The sequence below is a fragment of the Nestor notabilis genome, unplaced genomic scaffold (genome assembly GCF_000696875.1).
Source record: "Nestor notabilis isolate BGI_N333 unplaced genomic scaffold, ASM69687v1 scaffold4390, whole genome shotgun sequence".
In the NCBI taxonomy this organism is placed as follows: Eukaryota; Metazoa; Chordata; class Aves; order Psittaciformes; family Psittacidae; genus Nestor; species Nestor notabilis.
Window position 1 is genome coordinate 109,065 of NW_009909581.1, and position 22,579 is coordinate 131,643.

General features: G+C 36.5%; 1 protein-coding gene across 1 annotated transcript in view; it reads left to right on the forward strand.

Annotated features, from left to right (window-relative positions):
* Positions 1–22,579, forward strand: part of MYO3B (myosin IIIB) — a gene marked incomplete at its 5' end in the record, with an annotated part of 135,221 nt that overhangs the window by 103,492 nt on the left and 9,150 nt on the right. Inside the window, 4 exons of the mRNA XM_010010810.1 lie at positions 1–67; positions 14,053–14,132; positions 18,304–18,381; positions 20,335–20,540. The exon at positions 1–67 is cut by the window's left edge and continues 84 nt beyond it. Of these exons, the coding sequence (XP_010009112.1) occupies positions 1–67; positions 14,053–14,132; positions 18,304–18,381; positions 20,335–20,540 (431 nt within the window). The remainder of the gene's footprint in view (positions 68–14,052; positions 14,133–18,303; positions 18,382–20,334; positions 20,541–22,579) is intronic.

The window sequence follows — 22,579 nt, forward strand, 5'->3', positions numbered from 1 at the left end:
GTCGTGTTGCGAACTTCAGAGAACAAACTTCTTCAGCAGCTGTTCTCTAGCCCATTAACAAAAACAGGTATTTTCTGCACAGCTTTGCTAACATTGCAACATCTTCAGCTATCTACTCCTCTGAAACTGTAATTGTTTCTGGACAGGTTTTTTTTTTAATTCTTTTTCAGCTCTGCTGTTTAAGTTTCCTAGAGAGCTAAAATGTTATTATATTACCGTATTTTATTATTTTTAAAATATGTGGACATGAATTCTTCTAAAAAACACAGAAAGATTCATCCCTCACTCCAGAGAAAGGGAGATTATCTGACATAAAGGGCAAAAACTCATTCTCAGAGCAGGATGAGAATGTGGGAGTTTCTTGGTTCTTAGTCTTTTACTAAGATCAATTCTCAGTTCATAGATTGCACCATGTCTTACAATTCATAAGGACTGTAATGCGGATCAAGTTGTTTTGGAGGTAATATCCATCTATTTAGAGGCATTGATGCAATACATAAAATTTCTTACGAATCATAAAAAACACATCCTAATCTTCTAGAATTAATTAATTCAGCTGATTTAAAGCTTGTTGACACTGGCTTACATAAAAGTGCACTGATCTACAGCTAAATAGAACAGCAAGATGAACTTTGATTGCTCCACGGATAGATGACAGAATACCGGTAACCTGTAAAATGATCTGCAGTATGCATGCAAACAAGGCAACAAACATACACATCTCTCAATACTTTCCTTATATTTAAAATATCTTTACATAATAAGTAAGAAAATGGAATGCTTTAAATATGATGGATTGTATTAAATTGCAAAATTCTGGTGATCTGATATAAAATATGCAAATGAGGTTGTATTTTTAGGTAGAAATAAGTGTACATGCATTAGTTGTGTGAAGGCTTATTGTACATAAGCTGTTGATGCAATTCTGTGCCTGTGTAGCAGCTCTATCTGGGATTTCTGGAGCTTCAGTAGCCCAGTTGTAGCCTCTGGTGATGCATTTAGCCTCTCTTGAGATTTCTATGTAGAAAAAGAACATCTGGAAAAGGACTTATATTGGAGCCTTCTTTGCACATGTAAAATTGATAGCACAATATCTATTTATATTCTACATAAGATAGATTCCTGTTACAATGTCTCTGTTCTTCTTCTGTAATTAGAAGGCTCTGGGTTACACCCCTTTAAATTATGCATTTAGAGGTTCCTGAGAGGTGAGGAACCAATGAGGAATCTTCTTCTCCTTTCAGCTACAACAAGCTCAGATGGAGGCAGATGTAGTTTAAGATGGAGTAGGACTTTTGTGCCCAACTGGGAACAAAGAATGTTTTTGTCTACTTCTGATATTTGAGTCTCTGTTAAACTGGTAAAAGAGATTCTTTTACTCATACTGGATGGTTCAAGCAAAGCAAAAAATAAGCTCACATCTGGTCAAATGTGCCTCTGCATCCATTTTTACTAGCCATTTTATACCTTGGAGCACATTGTCAGAATGAAAGAGATTAGGTGCTTTGTCCCATTTATCAGTCCAAATTGTTGTAAATATTACACATTTGATCTTATTGCCATTTTAAAATCAGAATGCTGATGCTTTTGTGCAAAGTAATTTTCCTCTGGCTTTTTAGAGATATTTTCAGTGGCAGCAGCACTGAGTTTGGGTGTTTTGTCCAAAATGCATAAAAACTTCAGTAAGAAGATAGTTCTCATTGCAGTAATGTATAGTTACCATGTTATCAGATGTATTTCCACTTTTTGTTTTGGTGTTTTTTTAACTCTCACATTCCTTCTTTTTTTTTTTTTTCTATTTACATGAATTGTGTGCTTTCTGCCTTCTGTTATGGAACATTTACCTTTCCATGATGAGCACACAGCAAGTTCAGTGTTACATGTATTTCTGTCAAGTTGGTACAGGACATCCTGTTAAAATGATTGTGTGTATGCTCCTGTGCATGGTGGTGTAAGAATAGCTTAAAACCCTTATGTCATTTTTATCTTTCTGAAAGTCTTTGTGATTTTACTCTATTTTTTCCAGCTGTCTAATATAATTGGCACTCACAGCCTGTGTTGGGGCCTCTGTGTTCTAAAATCAGATTGTTGCCAGGTTTAGTTTTGGCAGCTTGCAAGATAAATGAAAGGTTTGGCTGAGAACAGAAGGTATTGCTGGCAATGCTGCTTCATCTCTACTCGGTTAAGAAAGATAATGCTATTCTTTTAACTTCCTACAAAGAGGCTTTTGTAAACAACAGTGATTGTGTAAATGCCCGATCATACTTTGTCGTTTCTTCTTAGCCGCCTTCCCTCCATTCAACATGTGCTTCATTCCTAAAACAAGCCAGGAAAAATAAGATTCATAATCTTTGTATCATTTTCTCCAGCTTTTTGTAGATTACTGACTGATGCAAAAGTTAATAATTTACATAGAAGCCATATTGCATCTTTCCAGGTAACCCTGACTTGAAATGAGCCTTCTGCCAGAATCTCTGGTGTTTTGTTTGAAGATGAGTGACAGCACATTCTCACATCTGCTTGCAACTAGCGCTGGAATTTGCAGCGTAGGTGGTTTTTGCCAACCAGCAGTGTCCAATATGTGTAATAGTCACTAGGTGGTGCTATCCCAGAAGCAAGAGGGAGTTTGTGACTGGTAACATGGGTCTGACAATTACTGAAAATGTAGTTCTTAAATACCAGTAAGAACAAAAAGATGCCTTTCCCACCCTGAGAATATCCTCTGTTTGAAGTATATTTATATAACCATCATGTCTTCCGCTGTCAAAAACTGAGCAGCAGCAAGAAAATAAATATTAAAAAGACTAAATTTCTTTACCAATTTAAGATCATGTTAATCCCTGCAATTTATCAAATATACTTATCCCCTCTTAACAAATGCTTCTATTTCACAGTAGCAGACTGGAGTTTAAAGGGCTAGAAGTTAACAGCAGGACATAAAATATATATCTGTAATAGTAATTTATGTTTAAGAGGGTGCACAATTACTGAGATGAGATACCAGAATTTAAACATTCTGTCACTAATTGTGTGGTGTGTACAGCATGTTTTGTCATCTTTCAGTGGAAACTTAGGCACATTCAGCACATCCCAGAATCTGCACTTTTAGGGACTTTATGAACATATTGTAGTTTAATCTACCAGTTCTCCCAACTGCTTCCATATTTGTCCAAAAAAGAAAAAAAGTTGCTACTACCTCAGGTGAATGTGCATGTTCCCATTCAGAAATAATGTATTCCTGTTTGTCTATGGGTTTAGTTTATCAGCATCACAGAGAGTTTTGTTAGCGTCAGAGAGAAAGGGAATCATGTGACCTAGAAAATAGAGTCCCCTTGTAAGTGAAGAGGGCTTTAATTGGAAAAATTAAGGATAGCCTTGCTACATTCACTAGTGGTATCAGTGAGCAGTCAGACAATTTGACTTATTGTCCTGATATTCCAGCATTTTTGCAGCATCAGCTGTGAGCGGCGGTACCATTGGGCTGCTTGGGCAGGCACCACTGGGGCTTTTCAAGATTGCAGCTCCCTCTTCCACTTTTCCTCTCTTTTATCTTATGTTCCCCAGCTGACCAGATCATGCTGGTGGGATAGGGAGGTGTGCCAGAGGGGCTTCATCTTCCCAGAAAAGCTGCAGCACAGCATGATTCTCTACTCCTGAAACTCAATCTCTGCAGACTTTTTTATCTTCTATGACTCAGACATGTAGAGCTTTTTGTCAGGGTTACTCTGCTGTGCCTTAGGTCCTTACTGGAGAGAGGAATGAGAGTTGCTACCTGCAGAGAGGGAAGGGGAAATCCTCCAGCCTTCCCACCAGCAAAGTAGAGATGCTGGGATATGTCCTTGTCTTAGCTCTGAGGATCTGTGTGGGCTGGGCTTGGCTGTGTAGATACACAGAGCTGAGTATCATTACCGCTACAGCAACATCACGTCCAATAATTTTGGTAGCATTGGGTATTGTTCACAGATTCAGAGTCATATATATCAATATATTATCCATTGCTAATAAACATGCCTTGTTCATGGTGCCTAGGTATTTGGAGTATAATCTGTCAAAGACAACTGGGATGAAATCTTCGCTGAAGAGTTAGGATAGTGATGCTTTAACCAGGGAATATTTTTGACCAAAACAGGAGGAAAATAAATTTTTTTAAAAAACAAATTAATTATAATTAGCCTACCTAAAGGTCATTTCCCCTTCTCAGTATTGAGTTTTAGTCTGTGTTTTTTGTGCCTTTGAGTCTCTAGCCCTGCTTACAACCCTCAGACAAAAAAGTTACTACAAACAACATATGTCTCATAAAAACCCACAACACAACCAACTAACAGACCGTGTGCTGAGACAGAATATGAAAAAAAAAATCAGGCTTTCTTTATGCACACTAAAGAACACAGGAATTGGGACTTTTTGCAGAATCACTTTAAAGAATTATTTTTCACCACTCCTTGTTGACAAAAGTATTATTTCGATATTAATTTGTCTGTAACTTTGATATTGGCTGATTCCTTATGAGGAGTCAGATACTGAAGGAAATAAATTGATTTTCTTGCATTTCAGTCCCATGAACAGTTACTACTGGGCATAGTGAAGTCCTGGCCAGTTGAAATCATAGATGCTTTGCCACTGTTTTCAGTGGAACCATGATTTGAGCTGTCATGTTTGTCACTGTGCACTCCTATTGAGCACAGCCCTTTCTCTAGTGATAAGTGGTGGGAGGTCTTTTGGCTTGATGTGTGTCACACTTATGCACTTATGTTTCCATTTGGGCTTAGCAGGCTTATTCTTTTAATTCCACACATCACAATAGAGAAAAACGCTCAAAAACATCTTAATTTCACTCATTTATCCTACAGTAAAATATTTTTACAATGGTACTTTTGTGTTGGTGTTTTCAGCTCTAAAAGATAACTGCAGGCATTCTAAGTCACATGAAACAGAAACAAAGCCATTGTAATTATAATTTCTCTTAAAGATTAATCAGAATTTATATTTTGTAAGAATTGGATCAAGTTAATGGAAGCTATATATTTTCACTCAGGACACAGAGCCTTTCCTGCTTCTGACTGGTCTGTATGTTAAAAGCGTATAAAAGTTAATCATTTTTGCTTTGCTGCCAGTGTGTTGTGTGCAAAGAGAGGCTTTAAACCACAGCTGTGCAATGTAACAATTGTGAACTTTACTGGGTTGCAGATGTGGGACATCAGTAAACTAAATTAAATGTAGCTTAACTGAGTTTGGGAGGTAGAGTGTTAGATTACTTTTTATTTAGTGTTTCTGTTAAGCATTTTACAGCTTAGTGTTTCTTTTTTCTTCATATCCTAAAGTTTTGCATCTTAGGACAAATGCAGTACACAAATACTCACAAGACTTGCTAGCAGCAGGATCCAAATGTGGCCTAAAATAGCCCTAAAAATGGAACTCATCTAGAAACAGAACCATCAATCAGATCAAAGTTAAGGTCTCAGTCCTGCTAAAGCTTTATATAAGCCATAATAATTATTTACTGTTGAGAATAACTCCCTGTAAATAAAGAGTGTCAGTGAATGTCTGGAATTGCACATAGCAGTAAGCACAACAGCTGTGAAGGGTCAAGTTAGATTTGTTATGTTTATGTTTGGTAAAGGGTGTTGCCCAAGCAGAAGTCCACTGGTTTTAGTATGAGACTTCACAGATTACATTGTACTGAAAATGGGCAAAGGGCATAGATCTTTTTCCTCTTTTTGTCTCCAAGTGTTTGCAGATTGAATCCTAAGAAGTGTACAAGTGAGCAAGTTTAAGAACAGATCTTGATGAGCTAACTGATTTGATTCATCATAGGCCATTCTCAGTAGAATAAATCTTGAAAAGAATTTTTCTTTACCTTCTTTCAGAAGAGAGGAGGTATCTCTTTGATTTTCATGTTACTAGCCTAACTTCTCAATTCTATAATGAACGTTATCTCACTATAATGAATAATAATCTTAACACTGATTATACTGTATACTAATTAAATTCAAAATGTGTTGATACTGAGGAAACAAAAGCTGTATTACATAGAAGATTTTACTGGTTTTAATATTAACTAGTAGACTGTGGGATCTCACTGTGCAGCATATACAGAATTTAAATAGAGAAATATTCAGGGAACATTATACAGTAGTTGTTTTAATTAGTAACTTACTAGGCAGTTTCAACAGGCACTATGTGCTGTAAGGTCAAACTGTGTCAAAGATGCTTGATACATTATTGGAATCATTCAGTAGCTCTCAAGATCAAATCCTAGAAGAGCAATTATTTTGAAATTTGCTGGTGAGTTTGCAGAGCAGATAAATGTGTTGAATATTCAGATAACTGTGCTGGTTTGAATATCCGTAATGTTTTTGGTGTCTCCTTTACAGAGTATGTACTTATATCTCATATTCTTTAAAAATAATTGAATAAGGGGTTAATGTATCCAAGAGATTAATGCAGTTTGTGGAAAACAAACTTCTGAGTCTCTGCTGGATTTTCTGTATTTGTTTCAGAGTATTTCATACTCTAGTGCGCTGTCTTTACTATGAGTATGCACTTTTATCTATTTTCTTTATTCCCTCACCCTACAGCAAACTGTAAAGGTCAGTACTTTACTAAACCAGAATTATCTTTTCTCTTATTATTTGACTTTCTCTTACTTATTCCAGCCTGACTTGGCTTGACATAGGAAAGCATATAACTGAATTGCCTGGACAGGAGGTCATAGTGTGTGTCAGAGACAGGAAATGCATTTGTGGGTGTTTGTATGAATGGGTATTTGTTTCATTAAATGTGGAGATACGAATACAAATGAGAACAACGTTTTGAATATCCACAAAAATAACCAACTGTGCTCTGTCTGTGATAATATATGGAAGTGCTGAGATCCAGAGGAGCAAACATTCAATTGAGAGGGCTTTGAGACTTGATCAAATTAGTAGTCAACATCATTACTGCTTAGATTTAAAAAACAGGGAGGCTGGGGACTTTCATGAAGTTCTGTAACTATGTTTCATGCTAAATTAAGACTCTTCTCTTCAAGAAGCTCTTCTCTTGAAGTGTCAAAACCTGGTTTTGACACCAGTTTTATCCTGTCTAGCTTAGGGTCCTAACTGCTGAGAAGACTGATTGTCATAGTGAGGTCAGAAAAAATGTTCCTTCATTTTTTTCCATGGGTTTTTGGTGAAATCATTATACCTGAATTTTTACTGCTGAATTCATTAGGAATTTTTACTGGCTTTAATAGAATTTTGATCAGACTGTGTATGTAGGGAGCAGCTTCAGCAACAGGTCCTAAGTGATGGAATACATATGATAAAATGTATTATACATTGCATGGAGAGGGAGCATACTGTGGAAATACAAACTGTGGGCTGGAAATCACAGTTCTTGACTTCTCCTGGGTTTCCTGTTTATTCACTGTTCTAGTAGAAAATTTTGTTGGCCTCTGGTTAACTGTTAGTGTTTGATGACAGTCCTGAGAATGTCAGAGAAGAGATGCTGAGGTGTGAGCTACCAAAATGCTTGCCGTTGCTTCACGTGGTGAAGGAACATAGATAAAATACCGAGATGACTACCATGTTCTTCATAATCAAACTTTTACTTTTCTAGGTAAAGCATTTGTGATTGGGTGTGTTTGGGGAATTTTACCTAACGTGCAAGAGAAAGGATGTCAATTACATAAAAAAGTGAGGAAGATCAGAGCTGAATCAGCATGTGTGGTAACCATATTTTCAACCTTTACATGTGTTTGGAAGTATTCTTCTACATGCCTCTGGAAGAAGAAATAAAACTCTTGTTTCTCCTGAATAAAGGTAGTTAGAAGAAGGGGGTTTTGGCTAATGCTGAAACTTAATGGAGAACTGCCCAATGAAGCCTTCACAGAAAATACATCTCTCTAGTTTTCTTCTAATATCAGTTACACATGTGGTACAACAACCAGGGCAATCTGCTGGGGCAACTGAAAACCTTGTGTTGATGGTGAGGTACTTTGCCATCAGATTGCGGTGTTCTGTGCGGTGTTCTGCTGTTCCCTAGAGATTTCAAGGTTTGTTGCCTGGAGTGGATTACATGCAACAGCATCTAATCATACACAACCAACGATGTGGATGGAAATTGATATCTGAAAGAAATGGCCCATGTCTTCTGAGAATGTATAAATTATAAAAAGCTGAACTACAGCAGCTGAGAGACCGACCAGATCAAGCTGTGGCCAGCCTGTCAGTCAGTCTCCAGCTAGTTAGGCTACAGACTTGACTAAAGAAAATTCTGGGCACCAAGCAATAGAGAACTCCAGCATTCTTTATACTATAACCTCTATCTGCTTTTTGTAAACAGTTTTTCTATTTCTTTCTTTGTTTTCTTTCTTGTCTAGATGCACCTTTGGATAGTTAGCTCTGAGCTATACTTAGTGTGCCACTCCCCTCTGCCGCCCTCTTTTCCAGAACCATGTGTCTCTCCCTTGCGCTCTGCCTGGGAACCTGTCTTATCACGTGATCAGGCTATAGCGTATGTGCTTTGCCTGCTGTCTGAAAGTTTGGTCATGTCGTGGGACTATGATCTTCTGAGAATCACATAAGGTTTGCTTGTCTAGCCTATGATCATCTATGTGCCTGTGATATTTCAGCAAATGTCTGCATTTCAGTGAGCACACTCCCAGTTGAGTCAATGCTACACATGTCTGATTCAGTTTATTGAGCATCTTGCTTAAGGTAGCCATTAATACTCATGGTTGTGCTTTAAAAATATTTTGGGCTCTACCACGAGATAATTATATGTCATAATCTGTTCTTCTTTACTAGGTGAGGATAAAAGCTAAGACACTTCTTGCTGAGATCATACATTTACATATCTTGGAATATAGTAGGCAGTTTGACTTTCATTTCATCTCAGCTGCTGTCAGTGTCTTTCTTCCCTTGAATTCTACAAGAAGTCTTCTAACCTACTGTGTTAAAACACAGCAGCAATGGTGCTTACAAGCAGTTTTATTTGTTGCTGTAAGCATCATGCTGTGTGTTTGCCAGTGTGCGTTACTAAAAGTGAGAAGTGACCACAGAAGTGTCTGCGATGTATGAAGTAGAAGGCATAGCAGCCCCGAATTTACACTCAGGTTCTCCATTCCCAGTTTAGCAATGTAAAGCTTTTAAGTATCTGTAAATATGATCTTTACTTACCATGCTAGTAAGACTAAAGAAACCTTTAGTCTAATTGAGGCTCAGGATCAGAATTTCTCAGTTCACTGTGGCATACATTTATAATTTCGAATAATGTGGGCCAAAAAATGCATCATTTTGCTCCTGAAGCAATTATATATAATTAGGTTATTCCCAAGCGGGCCTCACTATTACTAAATTTTCTTGGTTATCAGATTCTGTTTTGTAATATGGATCGGATTTTGGAAATACGATTTATTATTTTTATTTACTTATTCTGAATAGGAAGTGAAGTGATTCTCTTTTCAGAATAAGCAGCAGTGGAAGTGTGTCTGTATTGATAATTGTATTCTAAAGACAGTATTTTATAAATATGTTCTTGTGTAAAATGTGTAGTGTATGAGAAAATTGGATTCTTAGCTTTTTATTGCACAAGATTAGCTTAAATGACTTCAGTGACTGAAAAGAATAGAGTTTTGATAGTCAGTGACCAGATTCAAATTAGTACCCAATAAAAAAAGTACATGTATTCATTTATAGTTGAGCTAAGAAAAGCTTAGTCTTACAGTAGCAGAAGATGAAAATGCATTATGGAGATAAGCAGTCTACTTCCTTAGGCTAGATAAAATGTACTGAAAGGAAAGACAGAGAAGAATCTGTGTGTCAAAGACATTGTCTGACTGTACCTTTTCTGGAGTGCAAGTGCTTAGCTGTGATTAGAAGTAGTGTCAATGAAATATGAATGCATTGTAGCATTTCTGACCATATTATACTGTATCTACGTGGTGTTTCAAGTAACCTCTCTTTATCTGAACCAGAAGCATGAAATAAATTAATAAAATATATGAGGATAAGGAAAGATCTTGTACTGTGCCCTCTATATAATAGTAATATCCCTGGTACAGCTTGTACAGTAAGGTGACATTGTCATTAGGCTCTTTCTCTGCAAGTCATTTGCACTTCACAAACTAGACGTTGTATCAAAGCTTAATGTAATTCTTACCTGGCATGCTCTTACTTGGGGAGGAATGATGTATTGAAGACATACCCAGAATGAGATCATAAATACAGTGCTAATATTACTAATATTTGCTTGATATTACTTATAGAAGCCATCACCTAAGAGTAATGAAGCACTGACAAACCATAAGTAATATCAGAACATCCCAGCCAGAGTGTGCTTTCCTAATTAGTATGGAAAGTCATCTGCTGGACAAATCATTAATTCAGCCAGATCACACAGTGAGTAAGTGCCAGGGATGCAAGTGAGAAGCCAGGAATGCTGACTGGTCCTTTCTGAGACCTAGAGAGCACTTTCAAAGTCCAGCCTGATAAAGAAAACCCTTTTGTCTTTCTGTGCTATGTAAATACTTTAAATAGTTTCAAAACTTCTCCTGCTTGGCTTTGCATAATAGAAGAGATGCAGTACCTTGACAGTAGGATCTTTCTCACCTAGCTGAGATGAAGCATTAGTGAAGAATATGTTTGCAGAGATGTGAGATCTCTTAGCTTCAAGACAAAAGGAGCTTTGCTGAGCACTGGCGCAGTGAGCTTAGCCAGTGAGTGCCTAGATTTTTGTGCTGCTACTCCTTTTTCTGTTGGAAGCTCTCGGAGCATTTAATAAACTTTAATGACTGAAACTTCTCATGCATTAATGACATTCCTAACTTTATTGTGATAGAGAAACATTGGGGCTGACTCCACTGCTGACACGAATGAATCCGAGACCTTAGTTTCTGTTCTGGCAGGCACATAGGTAAGAGCCTTAATTTTTCAGATGAGCAGTCCTGTTGAACTGAAAGGGAAATGCATGTGAATTAAATTAAACATGTACATGTTTAAAAGATGAATCCTAATTTTAAAATCATAGAACACTGCCACGGTTGGAGCATTCACAACTTTAGCCATTAGCTACTCTGTCCTCCCTCATGAATGCCTTTAAAAAAAAAAAACAGACAACCAAACAAAAAAAAAACCTAAGAAAAATTTGAGAGGGTTTTAAACTGCTAAATTGGTCCATTTTATGGGGTTGGATTTAATATAGGTAATATTTTATTTGAGTCTACATAGATGTCACTTGTATTCTCTCTGAAGGGTGTTGACCACATAATAGGTGTGAAGGTAGGTTTCTGAAAGGCACAGTGCAGTCTTTTAACCTTTAACCATTTTAATCTTTCAAGGAACCCATGGCAGCTTTACCTGGCTATGTTATTATCTAAAAACGTTTGTTCAAATATTGATGTTCTTCACAAAGTGGAATAACATTTAATTATTTTTGGTGTGTAAAGTAATAAATGACTTTGTAAATGAAAATCGAATGCAGGGACAGGTACCAAATGTTTACTGATTATAAACACCATGCTAACTCTTGGTGAACCATTTCTTACTATGTAGACTAAATTTCAAACCACATTCATTCTGTTTGTTAGTTTTAATGGCTTAGACATTTTAAAGAGAGATAGGTAGTTATTTCCTGAACATGAACTACTTGAGATGACTAATTCATGAACTTTCATTGGAGCATCATTTCTTCTTAGGAAGAAAATACTAATAGCATTTTCCTATGGATTTCCTCCTACGCTACAATTCAGTAGTTAGTAATTACCTAAGAATTCACTTGACATAAGCACTGGTAAGAATTCATTCATAGAAGAAAGTAACTACTGAACAAAATCATGATACATAAAGCGTTTTTTTTGTTTGTTTGTTTGTTTGGGTTTTTTTTAAGTAGGAACTGACCACTTTGGGGTTGTGCTTTTTTTATTTTTTTTTCATTCATTAAAGATTTTTTATTAATGAAAATATTTGTTTCTTTGCCTGGTTTGCCAGATCAGAAATGTTTAGTTTTATTTTTGCATGAAGAACCAAAGTGGGGCTCAGGGATATTAGTTATGAGCCCTAGAACCTAATACCAGCAGTAAGTGTGGTGAACCTTAAGCAACTATCTTATTATTCTACATTTTGTTTGATCCTTAGAGTTTTGTAAGTTCTTAGTAATTTTAAACAGCTGATTCAATTTGTTTCTTCTGCCAACTCCCCTCTTTTATCCCATGTTGAGTCATCCAAGACACAATGCAATGTGTCCCTGAGTGCATGCCTTCAAGCTTTAGACTTGCTGGTCTGAAGCCTAACTAAAACCATCTATTCCAGGTTTTCCACTTTAGCTAAAAAAGGCACAAAAGTGTAATTTCTAGTATGCAAAAATATCAAAACTACAGCTGAAAGAATAATAAATTCACCAACTACTTGCTCATTAAAGTCCTCGTTTTAAACCTAAAGACATACATGATTATACCTTATGTACCATATGTGTATATAGATATTCAAGACTGTCAAAATGGAGTTGCAGTTCTCATTAACCACCATGGTATATAGACTAAAGCAGTTTCCAAAATCGCGGACATCCCTTGTGTTCTGCACTGTGATTCGGACTGCCAGGTAACATACACTGTTAGAGCTGGAAATGACATGCCTGTTATGCAGCATTGTGTCAATCCCAATGCCAGGAGCTTAAAAAATAAATACTTTTAAAAATGAATACAGAATGTTTGAGTCACTCCAAAGAATGTCATTGCTGTTTTGAGTGCTGGCCCCTCAGACTGTTCTCAGGGGATTGGTATTTTTCTTGTTTGGAAGGAAAGTAAGAGCCAAAGTTCCTTTCAGTGTTACGTGGACACTGCTGGGTTTGCTCTGCTTCCTTATGCAATAATTACCAGCAATTAAGTGTTCTTGGTTTTCTTTTTTCCCATCCTGCCTTCTCACCAGTTATGTAATATATAGTTTAGCAAAACTGTGAAGACTGTTTAGAGATACTGGCTTTCTGTAAAGCAAACAGCTAAACGCTGGAGTTGATGCAAACAAGGCACTTAGCATCTGAAAGAAGTGTTAACACTTTATTTACATTTAAATTAAAATGGACACTTATTTATGTGTTCTGGTTCTGAAAGGTGTGTGGTACATCTGCAGAGGCCTATTGTTTATTCATGCTGTAAATCCTTTGAAATGTGTTAAAATGCTTCCCACTCATTATAAAAATCCTGCCACCCATGGATTAGGGCTTTGATGTCACCAATCCTGCTTCAAAGGGTTCTTTCAATGCTATTAATCACAGTTTAGCCTCTGAAGATATAGCCAGAGAAAACATTTGGACATCTTGTGCTAGACTTGCTAAAACTTTGAAATATACAGAGTGTCTTGCATATGCACAGTCCTATATCACTTCCTCTCTCTTCTCTGAGGCTTTATTTTGAAAAGCTATTTTGTGATGACTTTGGCTTTCTACAAGTACAGAGGAAAAATTTTAGGACACGTCATACTGTACACTTTAAAAAAGGCACTTGTCTTTCAGTTGACACCACAATATGTTTTTGCCTGAGGAATTGAGCCAGTCTTTAAAAACCCCAAGGGACAATAAGACTGGGATTAAGCAGTCCTGTATGTCAAAAGGTCAAAAAAGATACCGTTTTATCATTTTCTCATCTCTTTCATTAGTTTGTGATCTTAAGATGCTGTCTAAACACTTCAGGATCCACATGATTTCATAGAAACAGGATTGTTTCTGTTGTCTTTTTCTCTTTTAAATCTCTCAATGAGTCGCACAGAAATTGATTACTAGTGATTGAGCTGTATGCCTTTGTGCTGTTGTTGTTTTCATCAGCTCAGTAGCTAAGGTCAGTGACATACCACCTTATCACTGACTTTTTCCTCCCTTTTAAATCAACACTGCACTCTGTCATGGCGTGTTGAATGCTTTGCAGGCACAATTGGTAATGAGCAGGGTGTGGAAGAAGTGTGGTTTGGTGTGTGCTATTTTTAGTGCTATTGTACAAACTGAATTTGCCACCATATAATTTTTTCCCTTCTAAGCTTCCTGAACAGTTTTTGCAGTATGTATTTCTTTGTTTTTGAACAGGTAACTTGGCACAAGCAAGAGCCAGAGTGACAGCAGCATCTAGGTCTTTGCCTCCACAGCTTAGTGCTGGGCGTATCAAGGTTAGTAGTGTTCCCTTTGAAGACAGGCGGTTCTTCATCAAATATTACAGCAAGATTATGGACTCGATGCATAGCTGATGTAGATACATAGTGAGGTTCTTAGCAAATTAGAGTCTGCCTTCATATCAGTAAACATTCACCTCAGGTGGGATCACTGTTTCCAGTTCTAGTGAGGACCTTATTGTAGAATCCAGTGAAGAATCAATAAATTACTGATTAGTGTTTAAACTTTTTGGAGTGAAATCTGTTATATTGATGGCAATATTCCTCTTTATTTCAGTGGGGTAAAGGTTTTCCTCTGGCAATTTTGACCTAGAAAGAGATTTAATTAGGCAAAATTTGAACAGTGTATTTGAAAGTATGAAAAGCAAAATGAAAAAAAAAAAAAATAATTCTATTCCTTTTTTTAATTCAACTTGCAAGTGAAAACTGCACACACAGGGATAGATGACCAGAAAAAAATGACATGGCAAAGCCTCTGTTCTTTAAAAGAGCAAATGTAGAATTTAAACTATACTGAATTTTGCCATAAAAGTATGTGGCATAATTGCAGAAGGATGAGATAATTTTATGGCAGTTAATAGGATGCGTTGCCAGCTAAGTACACTTAATTTGTAAGGAAAACTCTGTGCCTCAAGCTCATTGCATTTACACTCCCTCCCTGCTTCCCAAATAATACTGCTATAGTTAGCTTAGTTAAGGGTTTGGGGGTGGGGGGGTGGAGTTTGCCTCCAAATCAAACAATAATAACTTTCAAAAATTAATGTGATAACAGCAACTGTTCAGAAGTTTACAGAATTTTATTTTCTGGGTTTTCTATTTCTTTTCATTTTTATTCCTCTTATTATTAGGAGCTCATACTCTAATGTGGATACAGTAATTCATGTCACCTAGACATCTATATCCTTCATTGTACCTGCAAATACAGATGTGGATTTCAGAGATTTATTTCCTCTCTGGTATAAACACATTCAGTGCTGAAGGACAGATTATGACCTCTCCAATTTTCTTGTATTATACACACATTGTCTTTCACATCCAGCTATATTCAGCATAATCTTTCTAAGCATGCATTTTACTGATACAGCTGGAATGGAATAGAGCAGTTCTCTTTTAGAGCTTCAGTAAACACGGTCAGTTACTAAGTAGTGTTTAAGTGGTTTTTACTCACCCTTCGAATTTTTAAAGCAGCTAAAACACATGCAGCATTATTCAGAAAATTTTAATTGAGATAGTTTTTAGCCAAAAATAATTTCTCATTATTTCATAAAAATTCTAATTAAAACATCTTCAGGAAAAATATTCTAAATTAAATTACTATTTTACAATTTGTTAAAAAAAATCCAAACATCATTATTTTGTTTGGAAGTTTGGAAATGCAGGGGTTTTTAAGCTTTTTTGCTTAAAGGTTTTTTTGGTTTTACAGTATTTTGTACCATTCCAGCAGCAGGTGGGGTCAATATGTGAAAGTAATTTCCAGTGACTTCATAAGGTGACATGATGTCATAAATCATTCTTTTAATATTGTTTCAGAATCTTATAAGCAATTTTTTTTTAGTGATGGAATAGTTTGTCTTTTGTAGGTCAAGCTGTTTTCCATTTCAGTTGTATTCATATAAATGTATATTGTATGTCACTACTACTGTCATGTAAAAATGTGACTTAACTGTTGAAATGTTCTTCATTTTAGTTTAAAAAGAGTAGCTGGTGATTTAAAACTCAAGATTATATCATGACGTTCTTACTGTGTTCTATCATTTTCTACCAAGCCAGTTGTGATAAAGCCTATTGCCTGTCATACATGCGATTATTGCCCTACCATAAAATTGCCTGGCTTCATAGACATGCGATGTTGTAAATTAACCAGGGGCAAAACTTGTAAAAACTCTGACAGGAAGATCTCCCTAGTTTCAGAGCCTATCAGATTTTTTCTAATGGAAACTTCAAATCTTTCTCGTCAAAAAGATTTGGAAATTGATCCTAGTCCTTACAGATTGCACAGACCTGAGTTTACAACTCCATCCATAGAAAAAGGAATCTCATGATACTGCTTTTACCCTGATTTTCTGGGAGGACGGGAAGAGACTATTAGATCTTCTCCATGAGTGTTTCTGACCATCTGTCTTTCTGTGTGTTAACTCCCTTCCCCCCAAACAACACAAAGCAAAACAATACCCTTTTGAACCCAGCAGGCCATAGTAAACCATATTTGACAGAGTGGCAGTCTCAAAGTTTGCAAGATTCTACAGGTTTGGTGAAAAAAGGCAGCTGTGAAAAGGAAATGCTTACAGCATCCTACTGCCCAAAAGGTGTAGAGCATAAGCTTACCCTTTGTTGGCCAGCAGATATTCCAGAAATGACTGGGAGATCATGAGTGCTGGACCTCCAACAACAATATCACTAAGAATCTCTGCTTTTGTAGAGAGACAAGAATCCAATTTAGAAGCTCAAATTCATGGGCATTTGGGCTTCAATGCAGTCCTCAAACTACTTGGTTTTGGTTTTGATTTGGTTTTCTTTATGATTAAATTGTCTTTTAACATTTAATGTTACCAGTTATCCTGAATTTACTGCCAATATTCACTTTTATTTTTTTTGTCTTCTACTTGACCTTTACTAGAGATTTAGATACCAATTCTCAAAAAGCAGTTGTCTTGCCAAGTTAGTTATGAAACATTCCTATATCCTTCCCCATGGACGTGCCTGCTCTTCTGATTAGGTCATTGATGTTTACTTTGTCAGGTGACCTTTTAAGATGTTTGATGTTATATCTGCTGACAAGGCATTTTTCCTAGGATATATTACAGAGTTTTCTCTTAACATTCTTAAAACTGAAGTCAAACTGCATTTATTTTTTTTTTCTTCATGTATTAGAGATGTGTACTAATGCATGGACAACACTCTGGGCTAGAACACCACAGGTTACAAAAACATACTGAAATTTTTATGGTCACCCTTACGGAAATCTGTCTCCCTTTGCATCATCTGTATTCTGAATCTTGTCTTCACAAGTTTTCTTTCGACTTCTTCCCCAATACCAAATCCATTTTCTTGATCTATTACTACTTAGTGCTTCATTTCCTTTATGTTTTGCATGCAGTCTCCTAAATATCTCCTGAAGGTAAGAGACACAGTTATTTTATTGAGAACTGTAATCTTTCAGCAATTACTTCTACTTTTTGTTCAGAAGAGTGGTCTTAAGTCAGTGAGTGTTGGAAATGATCGTATGGAGCAAAGTCCAGGAAGTGTAGCACAGGTGCTGACAACAGCATTATCTGGTTTATACAAATGCCACCTGGTCAGAGCAGATGGTAAACTGCCACAAAGCAAGTGAATGCTAAAATGTTGTTAATGCTCCATGCAAACAGGATGCTGGTTGATTTTCTTTAATTTTGTTGAGCTGTAATACAGCAACACAATCTGCTTGTGATTGGTAACCATGGTTATACTCATTCATAAATTCTGGTTTCATTTTGATAAGAACAGCTGTACTGACAATGTAACTAAAATATACAAGGAGCAATATGTTCGCTGTCCATGTATACCCTCTAAAAATAACTTCTGAAATGCTGAAAAAGCAGTATCTGAAGCTATGGCAGTTCAGCAGAGTAAGATTGCTGAAATTCTTGGCATCAAAATGGCAATTTAAAGTAATTAATGGTAACCACAGCAGCAGAAAGGAAAAGTCTTATTCATTCTGAGATTTCCTACTTTGTTTGCCACTTGTTATCTGACAACATTTTTTCTCCATACATAAGCAAAATGACTCAGCTCGATTTGCCTCCTGGTCATTACAAAAATGATAACTCATATATAAAATGAGATTTGATGGAGTTCATTGTAGTGGTGGTAAGAGGAATGCTTTTTTAGAATGCAGTTCATAAGGTATTGCATCTTGGCAGCTGCTTCATTGGCTCAGTGTTATACTATCAAAACAAAAGTGTGAAATCATTTGGAAACTTGCAGCTCTCTCTGAAATCATTGTGTGTCCTGCATCTGTTAGAAACTGGCCTTATTGCCTCTGCTAAAGTACACTGAAGTACTCGCATCTGAAGGAATGATCATAACAAAACCTGAACCCAGCTTTCATGGGAAAGGTGGGGGGAGTGGAAGGGGGTGGGTGTCTGCAGTATTTCTGGTACAGCTCTAACATCTGAGTTTTGTCTTCCAGGTTGACACAATGGAGGTTATGCGACATCCTGAAGAAACAACTAACATGAAGCGGCAAACTATGGCTTCCTATTTTAGGGTACAAAAGTTAGATTGTAAACAAACATTATGGTGATAAGAACAATAGATATATCTAAAATATTGTGGGATTGTGAGATCAAAGAGAATAAGATAATTCTTTTATTCTGTTGTGGTGACTTTGTAGACTCATAATTTTTCTTTTTCTCCTTTTCATTTCCTCATACTTGTATTTTTATAATTTCACCAAATACACTGATAACAGAAACTAGAGTCTAGACTATTTCCATCTAAAATGCTGAGGGTCTAGAACAGACTTGTTTTCGTAAACAGAAAACTGATTTTGTGCAAATAAGATAGCTGTCATTACTAACGCCCTCATATTTTTTCACAAGCTCAGACATACCTACTTTTAAAGATTAAGATTTGTCATCTGTGCTAATAAGTGAAAACAATCCATCTTTTGGAAGTACTGTTCTAAGTCGAACGGATTGCCATTTTATCAATAGTAATCCTGTCAGGGGTAATGTATATTCTGCATATATGTTTAAATAAAACAGGTAAGGAAAAGGCATTGAGAATGTTGAGGCTGGAATGTTAGGAGCCAGGAATGTTTTTTTCATGCAGTCATTGCAGAGGGGAAAAGTTTTGGGCTGCACTTGTACCACGCAGGAAGGGGAAGTTCACAGTGCTGTGCTAGCCAGTGTGGGTGAAAGCTTCATGCCATGTAGGAATACCTGTTTTCTTTGCCGTGCAAAACAGTGTAAGAAAAGGCACAGAGGAAACTGATGTTGCCCCAGTGTGGGTACAAGGACACACAGTTAGACTTGTCTAGTAATCAAAGTGTGGATTTAGAGTGCTTTTGGAAATAAATGTCAGCTGTCTAGGAACCATAAGAAGTTCTTCACTGTGGGGGTGGTGAGGTATTGGAACAGGTTGCCAAAGAAGTGGTAAATGTCCCATCCCTGGCAGTGTTCAAGGCCAGGTTGGACAGAGCATTAGACAACATGGTATAATTCATGTGAGGTGTTCCTGCCCATGGCAAGGGGGGGTTGGAGCTAGATGATCCTAAGTTCTTTTGCAACCCAAACCAGTGGGGGAGTGACTGTGAAAGTATAACAGAATATGCAGCCTACAGCAAAATGGCTACAGTCAGCTTGGAATTGTACATAACTTTGAGATGGAGTGTATTTGCAGCAGATACTTATCATACAATGGGTTAATGAAGTAAGGAATCATTATTCAGAGGAATCATTGGAAAAGCAGATGTATGTGATCTGATCACACTTTTTTTCATTTTAGCATAAAATGAAATGGAATAAATTGTTTTCCATGTCCAGGTGGATAGGAAAGGAAGTAGTGGGCCTACATTTCTGCAGGAAGATTTAGGTTCTATGTTGAGAACATTGTGAATAGTCATGATAATGTAACAATTCAGTACATTGTCTAGGGGGATTGTATGGTCTACAACCTCAGTGATTCTGAAAAATGGATTAAACAGAGATGTGCCTGAAATGGTGAAGATAGTCTGCAGTTGTCTTTGGGCAGAGGACTGAACTGGTGACTTCTTGTAATACTTTCCCTATAATTTTCTGTAAATTTCTGTAAATTGCTTGTTTCACAGTAAAGACTTGTTCTTGGGGATATTTGGTCAAATGTGCCTACAGTAGAGAGTTATAGTTAGGACATTTTTCAATTTATTTAATTTTTTTTAATATGGGCCCTCTTCAACTACAGAAATGTGCTATAAGGAGAGATGAAGAGGAAAGTGTTAGATGTAAGGAATAAGAGCTAGAAATTGTTTATTTTCCTTTTTTTTTTTACAATTGAAAACTTCAGTAGGTTCTGGGTTTTAGCCAGAAGCTTAAAAATTAATAAAATGTCAATGCAGATTAACATTAGAGATTAAAATCTAATCAAGCATTGCATACTGTTTACAAGTAATCTCTCCTGCTAAGTAGTTGCATTGCAGCTTTTTGCCAAATATGTGCATCTTTTTTATTTTCCTCACTAGTACTCCCTCATGGATCTTTTATCCAAAATGGTTGTTGGACAGCCTCACTTTATTCGTTGCATTAAACCTAATGATGATCGAGAAGCACTGATGTTTTCTCATGGGAGAGTTCTACTGCAGCTACGATACACTGGAATTCTGGAAACTGTCAAAATACGTCAAAAAGGGTATTCTCATCGCATCCTCTTTGATGAGTTTGTGAAAAGGTAAAACTTTTATAATGTGGCTGTTGTTTTAAAACTCCATTCAATAAAATATATTCTATGTTTAAGTTCTACAAACATTGGTTTGTGCATGTATAGTCAGATTCTCTAGTGACTATCAGAGATAAAGACTACAAGAAATGCCTGAGCTCTAATGGAGAAAAGTCAGTGAGAAATGAGCAGTGAGTACCTAGTATTCAGCAGCAAGCCTGTCCCTGTGGTTCCCTCAGTAAAGGCAACAAGTGGAAGTTATGCTTCATGCTCAGATAACACAAGGATTTGGAAGGTCAGTGACCTTCAGCCATCATATGAAGAATGTGCATGTGCTTAAGAATGAACTGATATAAGAGCTTTAGATTTAGAAATATTCCTCGTTATAGCTTTATAGCCTCATAGTCATTTATATTGGAGATATCATGAATTATAAGCAGATCTCTGTTCACCTGAACCCTTGTCATGGCTCTTTTTATTGGCTCTAATACAATTCTCAATCTCAAAAAGTTATAAATCTGATTCAGGAAATGCTATTACCTTTATGATGACAATATGTTCAGATGATCATTATGGTTTCCTCTAAATTTAAAATAGGGTTTAGTGTAGTATTTACTGTCTTCCAGTCTGTAGGACTGATAATTCAATAAGATAGCAGAAGCAGTACCATTAAGCAATCAACTACTCAACAGTAGGAACAAGTAGTGAATTGCAAAATCAAGCATTTAGTAATATATGCTGAACTGAAGGTTGCTCATCCAGATGATATAGACTTAATAAATTTACTGAAAGTGAGTCATTCGTATGATGCTAGAGTGAAGTAGCTGACTATGGTTTTGAGAGAGGCATAGTTTCACAGGCTTTTCTGAAACTCAGCGATTAGGTAAATTTACACGTGTAAATCAATTTGGGCTTGGAAATTTGTGGTCCTTGCATTCAAGACTTTGAATGGTAAACCATAGCTTAATCAATTCTGAAAAATCTGAAAATTTCTGATTTATGTTCGTATGACAAATAAGTATGTAATAGGAAAACACTAGGAAGGATAACTAACATTCATTTGTCCACCAAAGCCATTTAATTTTCAGGCATGATGTCCCCCAAATTTTTTTGTATTACATGATTAATTTTAGTAAGGTCACACCATTCTGAAGCAGGTTTAACAAAGAGATAAAATTTTGTGATCACTAACACATCTTTGCAACATCCTGAAGAGGCTGAAGGCAGAATTATTAACCTTAACTTTTATCCAGTTTATACAGAAGTGAACTAAAATTAACTCCACTGAAATTAGTGTAAATTGAGAGAAAATTAGGCCTCCTCTTATCAATAGATTCTTTTCAAAAGTGCTCTAAATTTGAGTAAAACCTTGAAAAGTAATAGTAATAAAAGCAGCGCTGACTGTAGCTTTCCATTCCTGCAGATAAGGGCAAGTTATGTTTAGCATCATGTCAGATACACCCCAAGTTTTTAGTCCCACTTGATATAACCCTTTCAGGGAAAAAAGTCAACATGGCAAGAGAAGTGTGTGTGTGGGGGGAGATTTTGCAATTTGCCCAACAGCACAGAAGACTTCCTGAATTCAGAATATAAACGGGGTGGCAGGAGAGGGGATGTTCTTGCTCTTTTTTCCACTTCATGCTTTATTTTTAAACACATTCTGTTCTATTTTGCTTTTGGGGGGGTGGGGGGAGAAGTATAATGCTTAAAAAAGCTATCAATGGAACAAGAAACATTTTTTTTCAACTTACAGCCATGACTACTCAAGTGTTTTTAGGAACTAAGTAGTTGAATACATAAAAATGTTTGAGAAAACAGGTCAAATGCTAAACAGATTGGCACTTTCTTTGTTCATAATCAAAAAGACATTAGGCAAGTATGAACAAGAGTTTCAAAATGTCAGTAAATGTGAGGATATCAAAGATTTTCTAAGCCAGCAAGTTAATTGGTATTTTGATCCTTTTGAGCAACTGAACAACAAAATGGATGAGCCAGCACTTTTTCTCCCTTGATGTTATTAAACAAATAGGTGTGCTTCTTATCTGCCTGTT